Source organism: Panthera uncia, chromosome F2 (assembly GCF_023721935.1).
Source record: "Panthera uncia isolate 11264 chromosome F2, Puncia_PCG_1.0, whole genome shotgun sequence".
NCBI classification, from domain to species: Eukaryota; Metazoa; Chordata; class Mammalia; order Carnivora; family Felidae; genus Panthera; species Panthera uncia.
Window position 1 is genome coordinate 64,064,709 of NC_064812.1, and position 24,881 is coordinate 64,089,589.

Here is a 24,881-nt window from a genome sequence, read left to right on the forward strand (position 1 = left end):
ATGGTAATTGTTATGGCCATGTGGTATCATTAGGAGAACACTAGATACAGAAACGTTTTACAATGAAATATTTTATGGTGCTCATGTTATAAAAACCTAACATTTTGGGGCGCCTGGGTGGCTCAGTCGGTTAAGCGTCCGACTTCGGCTCAGGGCATGATCTCACGGTCCGTGAGTTCGAGCCCCACGTCAGGCTCTGTGAGGACAGCTCAGAGCCTGGAGCCTGTTTCAGATTCTGTGTCTCCCTCTCTCTCTGACCCTCTCCCGTTCATGCTCTGTCTCTCTCTGTCTCAAAAATAAATAAATGTTAAAAAAAAAAATTTAAAACCTAACATTTGAACTCTTACATAAAGTCACAGATACATTTTAGAATGGTTTTAATTTTGCACAGAGGTCAGAGAAGCCAAGCTATGGAAAATGTCGAAAATTACTTTTCCATTTATTTCAAAACCAAAAGCAATGCATATGGCTGCAGTCAAATAACTGAGGGACATGAAATTCTAAACATGAGTATCTAGACTAAAAAGTACATTTTAAGGCAGAAGAAGTTGTTAAAATGCTTTTAATTCTTTTATTAAATAGGAGCCATCCAAAAGAAAGTTTAAACAGAAGTAAAACTTCAGTTTTGTCCTCAATAGCACAAAAATAGTAAGAATATCAACCCCATAGCACTGTCACAGGATTAAATGAGCTGATAAATGATAACGGCCACAGTGCCTGGCACATTTTGAGCGCTTATTAAATGTTAGTGGCTGACAGGTGAGTTGTGCTGTTTGGTATGTAGCTAAAGCATCATTTTGTTCTGATGTCAGCAGATTCCTGAATGTGTCAAAAAATTAGGAAAAGAGCACTTTCTAAGTATTTCTATAAATTAGGAGCATAGGATAAAAAAAGAGAAGGGGTATGAAAGGAAGTTAATGGGTGGCTTTACTGCGGGACTTATTCAAATCACAAGGAGATTCCATTAACGCTCTGCAAAAGGATTGTAATCCAGTCAAAAACAATCTCCACCTTGGGCTGTAATACAGAGGTAGCGTACTGTAGTGGGAAAAGACACAATGAACACAGCTAAAATTTACTGTGTCTCTCCTATGTACAAGGCGCTCTGGAGAAGGCTTACAATCAATCATTGCAACTAACATGCATTATGGTCAGGGTAAAGGGTTAACAAAACCCTGCTCTTTCAATTAGGAAAACATGACCCTGGATTAACTTTCTAGCTCTGTTTCCTAGAACCTGATGAAGGCAGGGCATCAGCTGTGTTGCCAGGCAGCATTCTTATGGTAAAAATGACCCCCGACGGGTAAATGGAATATTAATAAACACCTGGTGAGAAGCCATAGCTTGAAGTGACACTCTTATAAGTAGGCATGTCCCTATGAGAAGTGGGAAGTTATGCTAAAAGGTTATAATAAGAAATAGTGTCTCTGTGGGGCACCTGGGTTGGCAGGCTGAGTGTCCGACTTCTGTAGTTCCTGAGTTCAAGCCTCAAGTCAGACTTGCTGCTGTCAGTGCAGAGCCTGCTTCAGATCCTCTGTGCCTGTCTCTACCTCTCCCCCTGCTTGCACTCTCTCAAAAATACATAAACATTAAAAAAAGAAGAAAGAAAGAGAGAGAGAGAGAGAGAGAGAGAGAGAGGAGGGAGGGAGGGAGGGAGGAAGGAAGGAAGGAAGGAAGGAAAGAAGGAGGGAGGAAGGAAGGAAGGAAAGAAGGAGGGAGGAAGGGAGGGAGGGAGGGAGGAAGGAAGGGAGGAAGGAAGGAAGGAAGGAAAGGAAAGGAGGGAGGGAGGGAGGGAGGAAGGAAGGGAAGGAAGGAAGGAAGGAAGGAAGGAAGGAAGGAAGGAAGGAAAGGAAGGAGGGAGGGAGGGAGGAAGGAAGGAAAGGAAGGAAGGAAGGAAGGAAGGAAGAAAGGAAGGAAGGAAGGAAAGTCTTCTTTGCAGCATTGAGGTTTCCAAGTGAAGGTGGGCTCACATCTGCTCTTTCTCTTGCACAAAAGCTGTCACCTGGGGGCCTACCAGTGATAGCCACACTAGCTTGCTGGCAGTTGGGTGGTCTGCTGTGAGGACCATGCTCACTGGAGAAGAGACCCCATGCTGCCCTGCAGGCCAGGGTTTCCTGGCTTATATTCTTCTCATGGGGTTGGGAGCTGGCGTGGCCTATGGCTATTTTGTTGTGTCTACATAATTAATCAAGAAGGCATTCTGGTATGTATTGCAAGTAAGCACTACAATCATCTCCATTTTTAGAGAGGAAAAGGAAGTTTAAACTTCCCAAATCTCTCAACTAGCCAGAGGTAGGAGCAGATTTGCATGGAGACAGTCTGATGGTGAAGTCTGGGCTTTGAACTACTTTTAGAGAGTTGACACTGGCATTTACTAGCTATATGAATGTGAGCACGGTATGCTCCCTGATGGCTGGGTTTTGAATCTTTAAAAAATATAAAGATTTTACCTCTTAAGTATGTATTTGAGGATTAGAAATAACGTATAGGAAGAAGCCAGCATAGGGCCTGGCCTAAGCAGCGGTACCTGAAGGCGGCCGCCCTTCCCTTCAGTCCTGCAGGCCGAACCCAGCAGGAATTCCCACATACAGCTGTCTGGAGAAACCAAAGGACACACAGCCAATCTATGAGAAAAGCTCAGGTGACTTCCCCGCCTGTTGCTCTGTGCCAGGCTCACTGCATGACCTACTTTTCCAGACTCCTCATCGATAGGCCTTCATGCTGAGCCCAGCTGTCAAAGTTTTGAATTAATTGCCAGCTTAGACTGTGTGTCTTCACTTCTCCAGTCTTCTCTGACTCGTAGGCTCTGTACTCACATCCTTGCCAGACTCTGTCCCCTATAGGTAAACCCGCCTGCCTGCCAGCCCCTGCCTGACCCCAACCTCTGCTTCGCCCTTGGAACACAGTACATCCAAAATTGTTGAAGTCATGGATGAATGGATAGATGTCTTAAGTTTTGTATGACTTCTGGCCCTAAATCCATTCCTTCACCCCACTACGGTCCAGGAAATGTTGATAGCAAAGAAATATTCGAAAATGCTTAGAGAAATATTTGTTAAAGAAAAACAAATCATTAAAGGAAAGTTAACACGTGAGATAGTGGAAACATGAAAGAAATACATGCACCTAGACTACCAACCTTACCTTCCAAGGAAGCATTTAGGGAACGTGGTCAGTTTTCTTTTCCTGTCTTTGATCAGATTTCCTTGTTTGCACATCATCTTATAAAGTTTCTCACCCTGTTCGGAGATCATTACCCAGGTGTCTTGCTCCATTCCTAATTTTAAACCTATCAGAAATGAAACAAAGGACAGGTACTGAAAGTCTCCTCACTCACCCATGCCTTCATTAAACAAACATTTATTTTACGTCTACCACATGCAGGGGATTGCAGACACAGCGCTCCATACGCTAGGGCCCTGATTTTCAAGAAGCTCTTGGGATACCAAGGAGACAGTCAAGACAGGATCTCGAGGGCCATATAGCACCTTGTGTAAATTGTGCCCAAAGGCACATGGTTTGGCCACTGGAGGAAGAGCAGCTGCACCTCGAGCTCCCTGCACCCCTTCTGCAGAATTAGATCGGCACAAGTGGACCGGCTGGCCCTGGAAACAGCCTTAAAGGAGAAACTGCGATACAATAAAGGCATATTCAGAGGATCTTGCCTTTACACAGAAATATTAAGAAAGGTTTCAGGGGCGCCTGGGTGGCTCAGTCAAAATGTTTTTTTAACATTTTGAGTATTTGAGTAACTTCCAAACTGTTTTCCAGAGTGGCTGCACCAGTGTGCATTCCCATCAAAAGTGCAAGAAGCGGGGTGCCTGGGTGGCTCAGTCGGTTAAGCATCCGACTTCAGCCCAGGTCACGATCTCGCGGTCCATGAGTTCGAGCTCCGCGTTGGGCTCTGTGCTGACAGCTCAGAGCCTGGAGCCTGTTTCAGATTCTGTGTCTCCCTCTCTCTCTGACCCTCCCCCTTTCATGCTCTGTCTCTCTCTGTCTCAAAAATAAATAAACGTTAAAAAAAAAAATTAAAAAAAAAAAAAAAAAAAAAAGAAAGAAAGGTTTCACAGAAGACCAATGTTTAAAAGCAGAGGGGTGAACGGTATTTCCAGAGAGAAAGAGAGAGAGTTAACAAGAGCTACCTGAGGTGAAGCAACACAGGGGCACAGCTCCAGGCCCTACATGAGAGGACAGAACACACTGGTGGATTAGTTAGGAACCTTGCTCAACTGCAGTTTCCATATACTTCATCCCTGAGGTATCAGGGAAGCATGTAAGGGTTTCCACCAGAGGGAGGGGTAAAGCAGGGCAGGACAGGAAAGAAAGTTTTGTTGCTTCAGAAACAAAGCTCTGATGACAATACAGGAACAAAGTGAAGGGGGCAGGGTTTAAAAAAAGGGAGACCATTAGGAGGAAGCCTCAAAAATTCAGGCAAGTTGAACCCTGAAGACAATAGCAGGGGCTACAGGGCAAAGAGAATGATGCTGAGACATATCTAGGGAGCAATACTGATAGGATACAGCAAAGGGTTAAATGCAGGCACGATGGAGAAAAGAGAGATCAGGATGCCTTCTAGGCTTTTGACCTGAGAGCCTGGAACTGGAGAGTGGGGGGTTAGACGCATTTCTGAAAAAGGGATTCAGATAAGGAGGCGTCCAATACTGTCCATATTGAATTTGGACGTTCAGGTAGAGTCCAGGAGTCAGCAGAACACATGCGTATGAAGCTCAGGAGAGATGGACGAAGTGGCAGTGTAGATGTTGATGTGGATCTGGTGGGAACGGGTAACCCAGGCAAGCAGCTATCTTAGCGGAGAGCAGTGTCAAAGCTGAAAGCCTGAGAACGCCCACAATCTGGGACGTTTGGACAGGACTGACAAACTGTTGCAGAAGAAGAAATACTTGAATTATTTTTAGTTTTCTGGCTACAAATTTTCTTATGAAAATTTTATTTTTACAATGGAGGGGCAATTACCACTTGTCAGTAATAGGGAATACTCCATCAAGAATAGAGCCTGTTCACATAAACAAATTTATGCAACGTGCTTATTTGCTTGCTTTTCTTTCTTTCTCTCTCCTTTCCTTCCTCCTTTCCTTTTTCACCTTAGGTTTATCTGTATGCACAGCCATTCTGAAAAAATAAATAAAGGTTCAACTTGATGAAAAATTTATTTTACCTTTTAAATGACTTGCTATGCTATTTGAATTGATTGCTGGATTCAACAAAACGGAAAGAATCAGCTATTCGGTATTCACAATCTATGTTTTAAATTTTTCTAACTAGTTCTCCATCCAAGATCAATCAAAGGAGTTAAGTATTTGAAAATGCTTTGGAAATGCTCATATAAATGTGTGTGCTATGAATATTTTAATCGAAATAGGAGCTTTGTATGTTCTTCAAGGAAAAATTTCTGAAGATCGAAGAAAGGGTTCTTTGTGCTTCAAAATTTCATCAGCAATGGGATATTTTATTCCTAAGTCTCTGGGAAAAGGAATACATACTGTCTTGTTTCTTATCAATTATTGGGTAAAGAAATTAGTAGTAACACAAGCATTTCTATTTCTTAGCTGAATTAAAGGAATGTGCGTAATTGCAGATAAACGTCACACAACTGAACACTGCCAGATCAAGTGCCTTTTGCGAATCTTGCTAAAAACGTGAAGCAATTTCGAACCAGGCCTCCTCATGTGAACAAACTCCTTATTGGCTTGCATTATAATCAACGGCATTGTAAAAAGTTAATGTATATCCCAAGTGCTTTATTCTATAATTAGGACACTAACATATTTGGTCTAGAGATTTTCACTGTACTGTTACATATATAGAGAACAACTGTTGGAGGCCCTACAACACTGCCTTATACTATGGAAGTTTGTCTCTTACAGGAAAACTCTGAGATGATGCTTTAGAAATGGCGAGAATAAGGTGCAAAGAAAATTTAACAACTTTTAAAGCAAACGAAACTATTTGCTGTAGACTGAATGTTTGCATGCCTCCCAAATTCGTATGTTCAAACCTGACATCTAATTGTGCTGGTGTTAGGAGGTAAGGTGTTTGGGAAGTGATTAGGTCATGAGAGTGGAGTCCTCATGAATGAGATTAATGGCCTTATCGACAAGACCCCAGAGAGATCTGCTGCCCTGCTGTTATGTGAGGACACAGTGAAGAGATGGCCATCTAGGAACTGGAAAATTACTCTTCCCAGACACCAGATCTTGGGCTCCTAGCCTCCAGAACTGTGAGTTATAAATTTCTGTTGTTTATAAGCCACCTAGTCTGTGGTATCCGTCATAGCAGCCTCAACAGACTAACATAATATTTAAAAGACACTGCTGGCCACAATATAATTATTTCACTAACTATACAAGGTTTTTCTTTTCTTTCAGTGATAATATTAGAAGTATCCATAAAGTATTTTAGCATGGATCTTACCTCACTTGGAAAATCCAGGTGAACATCACACACCTTTTTACTTTCTCATAATTTCTGCCCATTGTCTGCTTTCTTCCTAAGTTAGAATCTTCACAAAAGTGTAATAGTGGCCAATTCATACACCCACCTTTTCTCCGTTCTCTTTCTTTCAAAATAGCTTCAAACCATTCGTGCTTCTCTTCAGGTGTTTTTGCCATGCACACGAACCATTTATTTTTTGCTGTGTTATGTATTTTCCATCCATTGATAACAATGTGTCCACTACTATGGAAATCAGCTGGAAATTAATGGGGGTAAAGGTGAACAACAAATATAATATATAAATTATATCAACACAACCATTCAATTCACAGAAGTTCCAACACCATTGAGTTCTTAAAAGTATCTTCGCTTTAAATGTGTGAAATGAAGAACATAAAAATAAAAAATCAAATGTTTGTATATTAAATGCAGTTAGTGCTCAGGAATAAAACACTTCTAACTCTTAATATTAATATATTACATGAAATTAAACATCTGAAGTATTAACATTCCTTTCCTCTATGTCCAAAAATATTGTTAAAGTTCCTAAAGCAATAAAACAAGAACGTTTAAAAGAATTTTCATCTCAATAATCAAATATCCAAGGTGTCAGATTCATTTTGCCTTTCTAATACTCATTTGAAATATTATTCTAGCTTTCAAAAGCAAAGTATATCCCCACCGAACAATTTTCAGCTGTTTCATGAACCACACAGGAAGAATCAGAACAAATCAATGGAACATACCAAGAGCACATTTACCTAATCTTTAATAAATGGAAAGGTACAAATAAATGTCAATCCATTATCCTTGCTCATGAAAACCTGAAAAATGTGCACTCTTTAAAACCACATCATTCCATATAGGGAGAAGAAATTTTTCTTTGAGTATGAATTCACATTGTCTTTTTTTAGGTCTCCCCATCATTTTGGCTACACTGTCATGCTAGATTTGAAAATGTCAACAGGAAACCCTCTACGGCAGTTCTGCCTAATAGCAGGTAGGGAATAGTGATGTTACTTGTATCCAGCATTTACTGGCATGACAGTCTGCAAAGCAAAGATTTCAAAATGAAAAAACATATGACAAAGGCCTGAGTCAGCACCTGCACCAATTTAAAGTGACACTTTTCATTCATCTCCCTGACAGTCACTAAATAGTAATGGTGGGTGGACAGGAGGTGAGACACAAAACGTTAAAGGTGGTTTAGAGAAATAACTTTGTGGCACTGTACTTGTTTTCTGTTTCTTTGTTTTTTCTCAAATGGCCTTATTTTATTTGGTGAGGTCTGAGTAGAGGCAGACATGATGCCCGTAGTCTTTTTAGCTCCAAAATCACCACAAGGTATCTGCGACCAGATTGACTATTCCAAAAATGCATTCTCAAATGATTCTGTATATTGAGGGTCTTTAAAAATTCCAACTTATAGTGGGGCGCCTGGGTGGCCCAGTCAGTTAAGCTTCAGCTCAGGTCATGGTCTCGCGATTTGAATTCGAGCCCCACATCTGATTCGTCATTGACAGTGCAGAGTCTGTTTGGAATTCTCTCTCTTTCCCTCTGTCTCTCTGCCCCACCCCTGCTTGCTCTCTCTCTCTCTCTCTCTCTCTCTCTCTCAAAATAGATAATAAACTTTAAAAAATTCCAAGTTATACTTGAGCCAGGAGAGAATTATGTTAGATATTACTCTATAATATAATATATATATGTTATAATATATATATAATATATATATGATATATGTGTGCGTGTGTGTGCCATAATCCTGTTAATAATAACAATTTCTGATAAAATAAGGATTCAAATGGCAGAAGATTTCCCCCATCAGGAAATTGCCATATGTTTTATTTTTATTTTATTATGTTTATTTATTTTGAGAAAGGGAGAGAGAGAGAGAGAGAGAGAGCGAGCAGGGGAGGGGCAGGGGAGGGGCAGAGAGAGAGGGAAACACAGAATCCAAAGCAAGTTCCAGGCTCTGAGCTATCAGTGCAGAGCCTCACGAGGGGTTTGAATCCCTAAGCCGTGAAATCAGGATCTGGGCCGAAGTTGAATGCTCAACCAACTGAGCCATCCAGGCGCCCTGCCATCTGTTTTGAAAAGGAATTTGTGTACTTTTCTTCTTATCTTTACATATTTAGTTCATGTTCATATCCTATATAAAGTAGCAGAACTTTTTAATACATGTCACATAAATATCAATGGAATTAGTAAGGAAGTAAAAATTATTAGTTCATAATTATACCATAATCCCTTGTTACTACTTATAAAAATAACCAACTGAGAAAATAGGATAAATTGGTGGGAAAAAAAGATCAAGTTGCACATGTCCACATAGACCCCCCTCCCCGCATGGGTCACTTTACAGGGCCAATATCAGAAACAAGCATAGGCTTTTCACACTCTCCCTTCTTCCACAATCAGACTGAGATCAGCTAAGAGAACCCAGCACTGCAGCCTAAAAGACCCCACATTCCCACTAATGATATTACCCTTTACCCACACCCCAGGTAAAGAAAATCACCATAGCCACATGTAACCTGTAGTAATAAAATATTGGGCTTATTTTAAAAGGAACATGGTGTATTCTTTCCACAGAACACAGAGGAACACAAGTTCATCTACCAGGGTGATGCTTCTGACCCTGCACACCACGTGCCCTGGGACAGACACCTCTGCAACCTGGGTGTTCCTTCCTTCCCTCCCTCGACTATTTGAGTCTGGCACTGCTCTCTTCACACCCTGCTGACTCTTCCTTCAACATTTTTCATCAGGCCATTCCTTACTTCAAAAACCTTTGTTATCTCCCCAATGAATCAGGGGAAAACATAGAGGATTGCTTTAGCGCTTCTCTTTAAACTGACCCCTATCGAACAATGCCATTTTCCACTGTGTTCCCCTGTGGCCCTGCCACTGTTTGCTGCTTTCCTCCTCCTGGTGCTGTGACTTCTCACCTGTTCTCTAGGCTGAGGCTCTCATCAAGCCACCAGCCCTGCTCTCTGCCTCAGCAACTCTTTCTTCTCTTTAAAGTGTACCCGCATCTTCCATGAAGCCTTGCCTAAGCACTACTACCTGTGCATTCAAACTTCCCTTAGAAAATGTATGACTGAACTCAAAACCAGACAGGTCAGCAAATGATTGCATGTGGCTATTGTTTCATGTACAGAAAGCAAGACTGTTAATTGACTGTAAAATCTACTATGTCAAACGATAGGTACATCTCTGTTCCAATATAATATTTGGAAAGAAGAGCTTATGTCACCTAATAAATTAAAATGAAAGGATAATGTCACTTTTTAAAGTTTATGTGCTAACTACTATCACACTAATTTTAAAAATCATAAATAATTTTAAACATATATAAAAATATGTGAGTACATACATATGTATATACATACATATGTATCAAAATGTAGTATAAATATCATAATGATATCAGTTACCAAATTATCAGTGTTATAAAAAATAAGCAATTGATTCTCATTTATTTCAAAAGAAATATATGATGTATTTAGTGATATATAAATGGCTTCATAATTTCAATCACAGCACATTTCTCAATAACTTCATTCTTTTTTTTATAATTTTAAAAAATATTTATTTATTTTTGAGAGAGAGAGAGAAACAGACTGCAAGCGGGGAGGGGGGAGGGGCAGAGAGAGAGGGAGACACAGAATCCAAAGCAGGTTCCAGGCTCTGAGCTGTCAGCACAGAGCCTGAAGTGGGGCTCGAACTCACAAACCAGGAGATCATGATCTGAGCTGAAGTCAGCGTTCAACCAACTGAGCCACCCAGGCACCCCCCAATAACTTCACTCTAAACAATAAATTTGAATTGAACTTATTTATAAAGAACAGCCACATAAAGATCATGGAAAAGCCTAGCAGTGCTTTTCCTTAGTAGAAATTTAAAAATATTGTTTTTACTGAAAGAACATTAATGGCAAGTGCAGGAATTTTCACTTATATTTATATCTAAAATATAATTCTACAGGAAGTGTTAAAAAGGAATGGAAAATTGTCATTCATTAAGTGTAGAATATCCAAATTCAAGTCTCCAGGCACTGATGTTTTTCCAAAAAGAGAAAAATCCAAGGGGCAGCCGAGAACAACTCACTAATTACTTTGAAGCTATACAGTTTGCAAATTCCTTGCTCTTAATCCAGCATAGTTTTACATAATGAGATGAGGTTTTGCTAAAACTGATACTACTATAACTCTCAGTGGAAATGCTGATATCCTTTCAATAGCCTGAGTTTTAATGAGATGGAAGCTAGCCAAGTACCATATACTCAGGCTATGAAACAGAAGAAACTGCCAGAAAATATTATTCAAAACATCAAGAAACTGATGTCTAAACAATGTATTTAACTCTTATTCTGGTGATCAACAGTGTGAATGCATAAATTTTTAAGAGAAATTTTAAAAATTAAAAACTGAGAACAAACTGAGGGTTGATGGGGAGTGGGAGGGAGGGGAGGGTGGGTGATGGGTATTGAGGAGGGCACCTGTTGGGATGAGCACTGGGTGTTGTATGGAAACCAATTTGACAATAAATTTCATATTAAAAAAATTATAATGTACTTACATTATGAATATTTAATGTTGAGAAAATTAGTTTTTGGAATAAATCTTTGATTTTATCAAATAATAGAAGAAAATTTTCTAGCATCCAAAATAGCATTAGCCATTACTTATGGCAAAAAGTTAAAAGTTTAAAAAAAAAAAAAAGAGGTTCGAGGGATGCCTAGGTGGCTCAGTTGGTTAAGTATCTAACTCTTGATTTCAGGTCAGGTCATGATCTCACGATTCATGAGTTCAAGCCCCGCACCAGGCTGCACGCTGACAGCACGGAGCCTGCTTGGGATCCTCTCTGTCTCTGTCTCTCTCTGCCCTGCTTGAGAACTTTCTCTCTCAAAATAAATAAATAAACTTTAAAAAAAAGAGTCTGATTTTTCCTTTTGAAACTAAAAATAGCTCCCCTGACCTTTTTTTTTAATTCTCAAGAACACTCCTTTAAATTAATAACATATTGAAAATGTAAGTGTATCAGGAAAGAACTCTTATACTCTTAGTCTTTTCAACATTGTAAAGTTATCCTACTTTTTAATTAAGAATGTATTCAATTCAGGTTACACAACAATAAATACAGCTGATAAGGTAACTATGGTTTATCTATTTGACTATTAAGCAACAATAAATACTATGTTATGTGGTGATAAGACATGAAGATAAAGATGACTATAATTCACATAATGATTTTATTTAATTGAAAAAAGGATATAAAACTAGAGTTCATGTTTTTAAACATTTTTGAAAATCTATGCATAAAAAGAAAAATTGAAGGAAGTATTAAAATTCTTTTACTTCTCTTTATGTTTTCAACTTTTTGTTATTTTCAAATTTACTTTATTTTTTTAAGTTTATTTATTTAGAGAGAGAGAGTGCGTGAGAGAGCAGCGGAAGGGCAGACACCGAGGGAGAAGGAGAGAATCTTAAGTAGGCTCCACACTCAGTGCAGAGCCTAACATGGGGCTTGATCCCATGACCCCGTGACCATGACCCAAGTCAAAACCAAGTCAGATGCTCAACCGAGCCACCCAAGCACCCCCAAAATTTTCTTTAATAAGCAAAATTTAATTTCAAAAAACCCAATGTGTTCAATATCTTTGAATGGTTTCAAATATTTATATAAAAAATGGTAGCTGAGACTTTCTTTAAAAATCCTGTTCACTTTCAGGAACACCTAAAAGAATAAAAATTCTCCATCTTACCTAATTCAAATTTGACTACTGTCCTGCAATCTATGGTTTGCCCAACATTGAACTACAGATCACATTTTCTAAAGGTCACCATTCTTGCCCTTTGTCCAACTACACAAATAAACTTGTTCTTAAGAAAGAATTTACAGGGGCGCCTGGGTGGCTCAGTCGGTTAAGCGTCCGACTTCAGCTCAGGTCATGATCTCGCGATCTTGCGGTCCATGAGTTCGAGCCCCGCGTTGGGCTCTGGGCTGATGGCTCAGAGCCTGGAGCCTGCTTCTGATTCTGTGTCTCCCTCTCTCTCTGCTCCTCCCCCGTTCATGCTCTGTCTCTCTCTCTGTCTCAAAAATAAATAAACGTTAAAAAAAAAATTAAAAAAGAAAAAAGAAAGAATTTACAAATGATCTGGTATACTTTTTTTAAATATTTATTAAATGTTTTCTTATTTATTTTTGAAAGAGAGAGAAAGAGACAGCACACAGGGAAGGGGGGCAGAGAAAGAGGGGGATAGAGGATCTGAATCAGGCTCTGGGCTAACAGCAGAGAGCCCGAGGCGGAGCTCTAACTTGTGAACTATGAGAGCACAAACTGAGCCAAATTCCGATGCTTAACCGACTGAGCCACCCAGGTGCTCCTGGGGCTACGTTTTGAATGAATTTCCAAGAATATACTATGAAAATTACAAAGAAATTTAATTGTAGAAAGTTTGACAGTTTTCCTACATAGCTCTTAAGCTGGATACTTTTTATGAATCATGTTTAAACTGATATAGTCATAAACAAAGAAGAGGAATTAAATTAGAGGAATCCCCCAGGGGCACTTGTGTGGCTCAGTCAGTCAAGTGGCTGACTCTTGACTTCAGCTCAGGTCATGATGTCATGGTTCATGGGATGGAACCCCATGTCGGGCTCTGCTGACAGTGCAGAGCCTGCTTGGGATTCTTTCTCTCTCTCTATCTCTGTCTCTGTCTCTCTCTCTCTCTCACTTTATCTCTTTCCCTCTCTCTCTCCAACACTCCCCTACTCACTCACTCACTCTTTCTCTCTCTCTCTCTCTCTCAAAATAAATAAATAAACATTTAAAAAAAATTAGAATTCACCCAAATGAAGTCGGATCTAGAGAATGGTGGAATGGAGGGGCACCTGGGTGGCTCAGTCAGTTAAGCATCAGACTTCGGCTCAGGTCATGATCTCATGTTTGTGAGTTCGAGCCCCACATTTGGCTCTGTGCTAACAGCTCAGAGCCTGGAGCCTGCTTCAGATTCTGTCTCCCTCTCTCTGCCCCTCCCCAGCTCACTCTCTCTCTCTCTCTCTCTCTCTCTCTCTCTCAAAAATACATAAACATTAAAAAAAATTTAAAACTATAGAGAATGGTGGAATGGAAATCTGGCCACATACTCAATGGCTACCATCTTTGTTGAACATAAGAAGTAATGGATAATGCGGATATATTAAAACAAATACACAGATTTTTACATTTCTGCATGTCGTATCATCATTGCCTTAATTTTTTTGTATTCTGAGATATAACTGATATAATCCAACTCATTAAACATTATAAATAAAAGTAGAATCATGTTTATTTTTCAAAAGATTTCAGATAGTTACACATTGGCTAAAAGCTTAGTCTCATTCCAAATGCAATTACTTCTGCAAGTTTTGAGCTAAATTAGTGCAAATGGTTGTCTGATGGAGGCCCTTAGAAAAGAAAAGCATTCTACTTATAACTAGAGTATACAAAAATACCTAGTATTTCTACAATATATTCAAATAGATGGGGGAGCATTTAAATTTTTCATCGAAATTTCTAAGCATGCTTAAAAATACATCTTGATTAATTAATTTTTATGATTTATACCACAATATGGTATCGTTGTTGTTTGTTTCTGGTTTTGGCAATGAACACAAAAGCCTGATGGTATTTGCCATCCCTTACTGAATTTATCCAGGGTCCTAGCGTGGGAAGAACTTGGTATACAGACACTGATCAGCTCTGCTGAGATCTATCAGCATCAGAGCTCCCATTTATAAGTATAAAGTAAGAACACTTAGGGGCACCTGGGTGGCTCAGTGGTTAAGCGTCTGACTTCAGCTCAGGTCATGATCTCACGGTTCGTGAGTTCGAGTTCTGCGTCGGGCTCTGTGCTGACAGCTCACAGCCTGGAGCCTGCTTCCGATTCTGTGTCTCTCTCTCTCTCTGCCCTTCCCCCTACTCACGCTCTGTCCCTCTCTATCAAAAAATGAATAAACGTTAAAAAAAATTTTTTTAAAAAGAACACTTAAAACCTGAGCTCATCAAAAATAGAGATTCCATGATGGAAATGACCAAGAAAACAGGAAAGGAGAAAGTTGGTGCAGCACCCAGACTGTCTCTCAAAACAAACAACCAAAGTCAATCTCTACACATTAATGCCTTATCTCTTCATTGCTCTCCAGTTGGTCCCTATAGATTTAAAATTCATATGGAGTCGCTGCTCCATGTTTCTCAAGGTATGGCCACAGGCACCTGAGAAACCGCACTCCAGTCCCAGCTCCATACTAAACAGCTGGGTAAAAGTGGATGAGTTAGTTCTTAAGTGTGGCCTGGTTTCCATCATCCGAAATGTTACCAGGGTATATGAGTTGATCTTCAAGATCCTATTCATCTTCAGAAATTCCATTTTTAAATTTCCATGTCCTGGCTGAGGACACATACTCCCCCAAAAGACCTAGTCCACACACTTATGAGAAAACCAAATTTTCTTTGCAGGAAGCAAAGGGAAGGTATCCAGCTGGAGCCTAAAACGTCTTTAAGTGACGTTGTAGCAAGTATTTGCAGCCAAATTTCAGCAACATGCTGCATATGTATGTTTAAGGGGGAAACAAAACCTTAACTGAATAATACAAAGTGTAATTAATTTCTTCATCATATTTCAATGAATCCTGAGCCTTGGAAGTTTGTGTCAAGATCTGTCATTAGACACTTTATCACTAATATTAGTCTTCCCCACTAATTTGTATTTACCAGGGTCTGAGGCCTTGTTTCTATAATGCCCCTGTCCCTCAGGTGCCGAGGTCCTGAAGGTGAAAATCTTACCAATGCTAAAAGAACTTTTTCATGGGGTTGAATCCAAAGACAATTTGCATTAAAGCTCCATCACCCCACATAGGCTCACCCCCATATACCTATCTGACACAGCTACGCTGAAGATGCTATTTTATGCCCATGCCTCCAAAGGCCCTGGGCTCCTTCCATTTCTTTATCTTATGCCCCAATTTCCCATAGCATAGTAATCATTATCAAAATTCAACACAGTTTACCAAAATTCACTTAGATTACCAATGCAGATGGCACAAATGGAGACAACCACACCATCTGGGAGAGAGGAAAGGAAGTGAGACACAGGAGCTTTATGAAGAAAACAAAGAGAAGGCTGAAGCAACAGGGGACAGGTGGTTCCACCAGGGCAGACGAGGCCAAGAAGGAACAGAGTAGAGCTTTGAGTGTGCCTTCCCCTGCCTTACTTCTTCCGACCTCAAGTACGTGGGCTTTTGGATATTCTCTTGAGCAATAGGGTTACTGAAGTGAGAGAGCTGTTCACATTTTAGACAGGCAACTTCCTAATGTCACTAGTCTCTTTTCAAAGCATTAAAATGAATTAATGCCACCTTATAAAAATACGGTGGGGATGCCTGGGTGGCTCAGTCGGTTAAGCGTCTGACTTTGGTTCCGGTCACGATCTCATGGTTCCTGAGTTCAGGTCCCGCATTGGGCTCTGCGCTGACCATGCGGAGCCTGCTTGGGATTCTCTGTCTCCCTCTCTCTCTGCCCCTCCCTGACTCGCTCTCTATCTGTCTCAAAAATAAATAAATAAATAAACATCAAAAATTTTGAAAAAATAAATATTGTGCACATCCTGCCAAGGAAAGATAGCCTACTAGGTCCCACATGTGAGAATGTATTTGCACCTGTATTATAGAAAGGGATTTTTAGCTGTGTCACCTGTCAGACAGCTCCACACTCCATCTCTCCCCTAGTCCATGAGGAACCTCACCACAAGACGACTTGGTTCCCAGGCAGTACACCTGAGTTTTGCTCATTGCATGTCCCTCCCCCCTTACCTGAAACAATCATGCTTTACTATTTTATATTCTGGACAATTTTTAGGATACTGACAATGGGATAGAGAAATGGCACACAGGTGAGCACTTTTGAAAATTTGCACCCCTGCAAAGGATAAACATTCTTCTCCCCTCTGGGACTAAAAGATGGTAACAAAGGTATGTGGTAGAGGGGAGCTGACCTGTGCCCCAATCCCAGTTTAAATGAAGTATAATACAGAACACTTCTGCATATGGGAATTAAAGTCATTTAGCAACAATTAATATATGTTATTTCATCGTGTCTTTTTCTCCTAGAAGCATATCTTTGAAATCTAATTAAAATCATCGGGGGAAAATGTGATCCAATTTCCTGAACATTCATATTATAGACTAGTACATAACCACATAATGGGATCCATATATTTTTTCAAATAAAAATAATTTATGTAACTTCATTTTATTTAATGTTTGTGACTGTGATTTCACGAACTTACTTATCAATGTCTGTACCTTCAGATCTGCAGAGCAAAAATGTACCATCTATAAGTAATAAAGTACTTAAGATGAGCATTTAAAATACACAAACCACCTTCATCCACAACTTTTCTCTGTAAGAAAATTGACATGTTTCTACACACAACGGCTATCTAGCTAGAACGAATCTAGGGTTTTATATATTATATCGTAGAATACAATAAATTACATGAAATATAATATATATTATACAATAGAATATATGAAAACAAGCACACATATACTTATAAAAGATAGTGTAACTTAAAAAGAAAATAAATTCATTCATTATCTTCCGCACTCATGCTGGCTATACCAGGAAATATGAGTGCGTATGTCACTCCTACTCAGCAATTTCTCTGTATCTCTGTGTTGAATGCTAGTGTATTTCGGCCAAATATAATTTTCCACTTTGACAAGAATCCTCTTCTTCCTTATCAAGCCTTTCTCCTCCAACTGCTCTACCGAACAAAGTTTTCCTAAGCTCTAATGTTCCGCAAAAGAAGTATTCAGGCGAGAAGTTTGTCTTATGAGGGAGCTGGCGTCTCATTTTAAAATCACTAATTACCTACCTGTGCCATCGTCCACGTTCTCCACTTCCATCACCTCTGTATTGATTCGGCCACGAAAAAGGTACCGATGTCCATCTGTAGATGCCTTGCTATTCTTCAACCGTCTTGTGATGGAATGAAATCACAAAAATTTTGTTACTAAACTTAATAAAAAACAGTATTGAAGCAATATAACTTAAGCTAGTCTTAAAAAAAAAAAACAACAGACATTGATGCAATCAATGACACCAAATGTTAGGCTCTTGGTGTTTGTTTTTTTATTTGTGTCCTCCCATTCATAACAGCACTGGTTGCTTTACAAGTTGAAGCTTATAGACTAGTGTTTTAAAATAAACGGAAGTTATTGGGGCATCTGGGTGGCTCAGTCAGGTAAGCGTCTGACTCTTGATTTCGGCTCAGGGCACGATCTCATGGTTTGTGAGATCGAGCCCCGCATGGGGCTCTGTGCTGACACATTGGGGCCTGCTTGGGATTCCTCTCCCTCTCTCCTGCTCCTCCCCCATGCTCTCTCTCTCAAAAAAAAAAAAAAAAATTAAATTAAATAATTTAGATAAATGGAAGCTTTGGACTAAGAACAGTATACAGGTAGGTGGGTAAATATATATTTTTGCTCAAGTTAGAAATCAAAGGTACCCAATCAAAGTCTGACACACACTAAAAGTTAGTTATTTTAAAACTTCATCTGAGGGTGGGAGGGAGGGGAGGGTGGGCGATGGGTATTGAGGAGGGCACCTTTTGGGATGAGCACTGGGTGTTGTATGGAAACCAATTTCACAATAAATTTCATATATTGAAAAATAAATAAATTAAAAAATAAATAAATAAATAAATAAATAAAAAATAAAATAAAAAAAATAAAACTTCATCTGATTTATTTCACTTTCATTTCTCTTTTTTCAGTAACTAGCTGGTAATTTCCACCTGTTCAAGCTCTGGTAAAATTCAGTTAGTACTTATGATCCCTCTGCAAAGAAACGGACTGTGCTGGGAATTCTTAAATTGAATGTCATCCAGCTGAAAATATTTTCCCTAGATTGTTTTTATGATATGAGAATTGTATGCTTGTTGAGTAAGTCTCTTAATACACTTATAATCCTTTATAAGGGTCTCATTTCTTCTATTTTAAAAAGAAGTTGAAAACATTCCAAAACTTTGTGTATAGTGTGCCTATTACCAGTCTTTAATGCTAAAAAAGCATGTAATACAAAGGTTTACAGGTGAACATTTATCATATGAATTAAGTGGTTAATAACGTATGTTTGTAATGGAATCACTGAACATTCAGGAGAGTTGATTTTAAAAACTTTTTAAAATTATTCTTTAAATTATTAACTAATTTAATTCTTAAAGAGGAAAGATTCTTCAACCTTGAGTGGGGGAGAGGGGCTAAGGGAGGGAGAGAATCTTAAGCAGGCTCCAAGCTCAGCACGGAGCCCAACATGGGACTGGATCCCAGGACCCTGGGCTCATGACCTAAGCTGAAATCAAGAGTTGGACCCTCAACCAACTGAGCCACCAGGCGCCCCTAAAGAGGAAAGATTCTAAGAAATGATTCAGGAGGATTTAAGAACACCTAGCCACTCAAAAGATTTCAATTAACCTGAACTATTCCATTTGACTCATTGACAAAAGTTTAGCAAATAATTTAATATACTGAAATAATTATTCACTTATTGTGTTATACAGACACATGTGGCAAAAGTGGAGATGTAAATGTTTACCAGCTTCAATGTCCCTCTCCTCCTCTCTCCTACAGTTAGAGATCAGTCCTGAAGTGTTGAGAGGCGGTGAAGTGCTGAGAAGTGCTGGGCAGGTGCTGAGAGGGGTCACAAGGTGCTGTCATGGTCTCTGAGTTTCTTCCTTGGAAGAGAGTACATGTTCCTGGCTTATCTGTCTAAACTCTCATTAAAACTTAGTAGTCCTTCACCACTAGTAAAGAAACCTAACTAAATAGATTAATTAACCTGATTTAGGATTTATTAGTCCCAGATCTTCACCATCTTGCACTCCCGTGTTCATTTTGAAAGTGACCTCTGAATGTCCTTTGTGAATAACCTTACATAAATGCTACAATTTAGGGATTCGGGCCAGGCAGTAGGCAAGTTGGCATCAGAGTCAGCCAAGGACAGAGAAGAATGCAGAGCAGTCTAATATGCAGGTACCTGAACATTCTCCCAGGTAGGACATAGTATCATGGTGTCTGGTAAAAAAGAATTCCTTGTAAGTTGACACATCATACGTTGTTTTAAAAGTTTAATATACTTGGTAACAGTTTTAGTCACAGTCAGAGAACCATGGCATGGAATCATTCACTGGGTCGTATTTTCAAAGTATTAATTTTCTTTGTGATACTGCTGTGAACTCTGTACATGTTTCTATTATTTCTCTTGACCTGCAGATAGTAACACTCAATATGAAATTTCAGTAAGTGTTTGATCAATACTGTAACACTTCACTCAGACAGAGAGATCTTTGGTCCTTTCAGAAGATGGCTCTATTAAAGTACATAGACTGAAAAGCCTAAGGTTTGAAAACAATTTTGTTTTATATTGTAATGTTGACTATTTTGCATATCCCAATCCTATGATTTCCCTCCTAAGTATGTGTTTTAATGGTCACCAGGATACATGTACAGGAATGTTCATAATAGCAGAAAAACTAAAACCAACAAACAAAACAAATAAAAATCTAAAGTCCACTGATAGGAGAATGAATAAGTAACTGTTATTAACTTATTGGGATAATATTCATTCTTCTATCAGTGGCTGAGATCATGACCTGAGCCAAGTCAGATGCTTAACCGACTGAGTCACCCAGGTGCCCCCAAAACTGCAGGCTTTTAATTTTACAAATGTTTCCTGTTGTTTAGCTATTTAACAATAACAGCCATGAGACCATAAATGACATCATCATTATACACTCAAGTCATGATCTCAGGTTTGTGGGTTTGAGTCCCAAGTCAGGCTCTGTGCTGACAGCTCAGAGTCCAGAGCCTGCTTCGGATTCTGTCTCCCTTTGTCTCTGCCCCTCCCCAGCGCGTGCTCTGTTTCTCTCTGTCTCTCACAAATGCATAAACGTTAAAAATGAAAAAGCCTGTGATTTTTAAGCAAATGTCTTCAATGTGTGTATAATGTGGACAAAAACTTTTGCTAATTGTGCAAAAACTTTGGACTTGAAGGCGGGCATATATATAAGTATGAGATCAACTGTAATAAAGAAAAAAGATCTCATTCTCCAATGGATGCCTTTAATAACTGTACCTAGATGGATGTGTTAATTGACTACATGGAGGAAATCCTTTCACGATGTATATCAAATCATAATGCTGTAGAACTAAAATATCCTTCAATTCTATTTGTCAATTATACCTCAGTAAAGCTTGGAAAAAACAACTGCACGTAAACAATTTGAATCACATTATAATTTTTTTTTTTTTATGGTTTGGTTTTTTGTTTGTTTTTTGTTTTTTTGAGACAGAGAGAGACAGAGCATGAGCAGGGGAGGGGCACAGAGAGAGGGAGACACATAATCTGAAACAGGCTCCAGGCTCCGAGCTGTCAGCACAGAGCCCGACGTGGGGCTGGAACTCACAGACCGTGAGATCATGACCTGAGCCGAAGTCGGACGCTTAACCGACTGAGCCACCCAGGTGCCCCATATTACAATTTTTTAATAGGTTACCTACACGTAAAATTAACAGTCTTCCTAAAGCTTACTTCTATTCATCTCAATCTTGCTTCAAAACACAAAGAATTCAGAAAAGCATTCTAAAAAAACCAGACAAGTTTATTTTCATATACAGTAAAAAGAATTTTTTTAAATACTCATTAAGACAGAGATAACGACAATTTAATTATTTTTTAAACAATTTAATTATCCTTTGACTTTAATCCTAAACTGCTCCGTTTCATCAAGGCACATGGGGTAGTTCTATGTTTTCTCAGTTAATGTCATTATGTTTCCGCATTAATGTCTCATACTAGAGAATTCTGATAGCACAGTCCGAAAGGCAAAACAGCCACGTCATCAATGTAGCTGCCAACTTTTCGCAAACTTACACTGGGCATCTTGTTCATTGACTTAGGGAGTCCTGTTTCAAGAGATAAAGAAGGACATTCCCTTAATCTTGCCTCCGTTGGTTTTGAGTTTCTCATTCTTACTTTACCAGAAAATGTTTGGCTATAATTTCCTAATTTCTGAATCTAGAATAAACACTCACTCAAACCCTGCGTTCTCAACCACCTGCTTGACCTTTAAATTTAGAGAAGCCGCTTAGTACCATTTCACTAAAACTAATGTTACCTAGATATGGTTAGGAAGAAGCATATAAATTTCCCAATTAAATGCAGCCCTACTATTTTGCTTAATCAACCTGTAAAACTTTTTGCCAAGAGTTCAAGAAAACATCCTACAAATTAAGCACCTTCTGAAGAAAAATTATATCCATGCTTTAAGACAAGTAGCATTACATCAATAACAAGGATACATAAAATTATTTAAACTAATGGTGGCTAAGCTATACCAGGGACTTGGCTGGGTTTCGTTCATTCGTTTATTCACTTATTTAAGAAATACTTCTTGATTGTCTATTACATGGCAGGTCAGGTCCAGCCTCTGAGGAAATAGCAGAGACTAAGCAGCAAGACAGCTGTTCTCAAGGACTTTACAGTCTAATCTAGTGAAGGTGGCACCAAATAAATAAATAATGAAGAAAACACTAGCAAGAACTTTCTTGATAGAGAATGGCTGGGAGGCTACAGTGGATGGGGTGGTCAGAGAAGATATTTCTGAAAGAGAGATACTTAAGTGAGATCTAAAAGACATGAAGAATCTAGCCAAACAAAACTCAGACGGAAGAGCATCCTGGGAAGAAACAGGCAGGGCAAACGCCCTAAGAAGGAAATGCAAATGGTATAATCAAGGAACAGGAAAAAAAGACACGGGATGAGATGAGGTCAGAGAAGTAGGGAGGGGCCGGGTCATGCAGAAATCTGCAAGCCAGGATAAGGAGTTGCGATTGTATTCCGGGAAGCCAATGATAGCTTCAAGATAGGTAATAATGTGCTTTCATTTGCGTTACAAAGGTTGCTCTGGTTTCTGTATAGAGCATAAACTTTAGAGCAGTAAATGAGGACCTGGTGGGACCAGCCACTGTTAGCCAGGGAGGAGACGCTGGTTGACTGGACTAGGATAGATGGAGAGATGTGGGGAGGTTTTCATATGTTTTAAATGCAGAATCGGTAAGATTCCCTAATGGATTACATTTGGGAGGTTGAGGAAAAGAGAGGAACCAAGGTTAACTCCTAGCTTTTGAAATTAGGGAAACCAGTGGATGGGGAAAATTGGGGGAGGAGCACCATTAAGAGAAGAAATCAGGAATTCTATTCCTTCCATGTTGAAAATCTTCACAACCATCACAAGTGAGATACCAAATAGGTAGGAAGGATGAGTCTATAATTCTGGGCTAGAGATTTCTGAGCAAGTCACGTGGAGGTGGGTGGGACAGGAAGCCACAGGATTGAATCAAATCACTAAGGCAGAGTTGATAAATACGAGAGAGCAAAGGGAGTGGAAAGCAGAAGCACGCAGCCGGCCAATATTTGACCAATAGAGTGTGATGTTACAAAAGGAAAGAGAAGAAAGTGTTTTAAGAAGGAGGAAGTGCTCATCTACTTCTTCTGCCGAGGAAACACATAAAACAAAGTGACCACGTGATTAGAAAACACAGAGGGGAATGATGACTTTGACAGGAGCAGCTTAGTGAAGCAGAGTGGGATGCTTAAAATTTAGATTTCAATTTTTATAGCTGTGAGTGTTGACGAAGTAAAGGGATGTCGACAGGACAGGGGCTGCAGGTATAATGAAGGAGAAAATCATTGCAGGTGAAGAGACTATGGGATTTACAGAGGAGATCCTGAGTTCCCAGGAGCACTGAGGAAAAGGTTGAGGCTATGAGACGGATAAATAATTTCTGAACTAGTACTTGTTTATCCCCTTACCTGTGTTTTCTTTTGCAATACACCAAAAGATTATCGAAAAGAAAAAACACCCGTTCTTGAATATTTCCAGAAGAGATTTTCAGTAAGACTCCACACATTAGCATTTCAGTGCAGGTATCGGTAATGTTGGATCCCTAGGTCAGAAAAAAATGCAGAGAAAGCCTGATTATTTAATAGAAACTTTGTGTGTGATTCTTTTTTTCCCTAAAAGTCTGTTTTTATTTTAAGATACAGTATATAGACAGGATAAAAGTTCAAACACTATAAATATTTATACACTGGGAATATAAATATTCCCTTCCAGACTCCTCCTCATCAGTTTCAGCAGCTACAACCACCTTTAAGAGATTGTGTGCCTCCTTTTAGCTATCTTACACATATGTGCATAAACATGGATGATACATGTCACCTGTGTTCTTTTAAAAGGAGATGATTTCAAATTGATTCATAACATTCATGTCCTGGGGCGCCTGGGTGGCTCAGTCGGTTAAGCATCTGACTTCGATTCAGGTCATGATCTCATGGTTCATGAGTTTGAGCCCCATATCAGGCTCTACGCAGATAGCTCAGAGCCTGGAGCCTGCTTCAGATTCTGTGTCTCCCTCTCTCTCTGCCCTCCCCTACTCACACCTGTCTCTCTCTCTCTCAAAAATAAATAAACGTGAAAAAAATTTTTTTAAAAACCCCAAAAACATTCATGTCTCTACTACTCCTTTGCTCCTCCTCTCATTCCCTGGGATGGGAAAAGAGCTCCGTGGACATATCATAAAGTAGATGAAATTCTTCAAATTTTTAGCACATCCCAATTTATATCTCCTCTCCTAGGATGGACAGGAAGAAAAAAGAAGAAATTAAAAGAAAAAAAAACCTTATTTAAACACAGCGACCTTCCATAGAGCCTTTTACCTTATGAAAGTTAGCACAGGCACACTCATTCATTAAATAAGCCTTCATTGAGTGCACACTAAGGTCATATGATTAGTGACAAAACTGAGTCTTAACACAAGGGCTAACCATTGAGAGGAGCCACAAGATGGACGGGGCCTGAATCATCAAAAGGACAAAGCTACCCACTAAAGTAGAACGCATGCATTGGCTTATTGTGTGAGCTGAACATAAACACCTATTTTGAGCCATTATAAATGTTGTAGTCTATTTGTTTCTACAACCTGAACTATCATAACAAATGCACCAAATTGGACAAAAAAGGAAAAAAAAAGTTTTCAGTAGATATCTGTAAATTGTGCTCTTTAAAATGAGTATTTGTTTTAAATATGTCTGGTCTCCTTAAATCTGATGATAAATTTCTGATTCTTTTTAAACTGAATGCTTTAACTTTTATTTTTGATATTTAAAACTCAAAACATTAATTTTAAATTTCCTACTTCCACAATAATCAGTGATATAGTTTTTTCTCATTTATTGTAAAAAGTTTAATTACAATGACTACTCCTATCTATCAATAAGAGACTTTCCAAATGGGAAGTTAAGAGAATGTGATTATGTT

The 24,881-nt window shown here is 39.1% G+C and overlaps 1 protein-coding gene across 3 annotated transcripts in view; it reads right to left on the reverse strand.

The window, feature by feature from the left end:
* Nucleotides 1-24,881, reverse strand: part of PREX2 (phosphatidylinositol-3,4,5-trisphosphate dependent Rac exchange factor 2) — a 292,500-nt gene that overhangs the window by 169,403 nt on the left and 98,216 nt on the right. For all 3 annotated transcript variants that reach the window (XM_049633306.1, XM_049633307.1, XM_049633308.1), the window contains 4 exons: nt 23,375-23,508; nt 17,376-17,479; nt 6,560-6,709; nt 3,145-3,289 (listed from right to left, as the gene is read on the reverse strand). In XM_049633306.1, the coding sequence (XP_049489263.1) occupies nt 3,145-3,289; nt 6,560-6,709; nt 17,376-17,479; nt 23,375-23,508 (533 nt within the window). The remainder of the gene's footprint in view (nt 1-3,144; nt 3,290-6,559; nt 6,710-17,375; nt 17,480-23,374; nt 23,509-24,881) is intronic.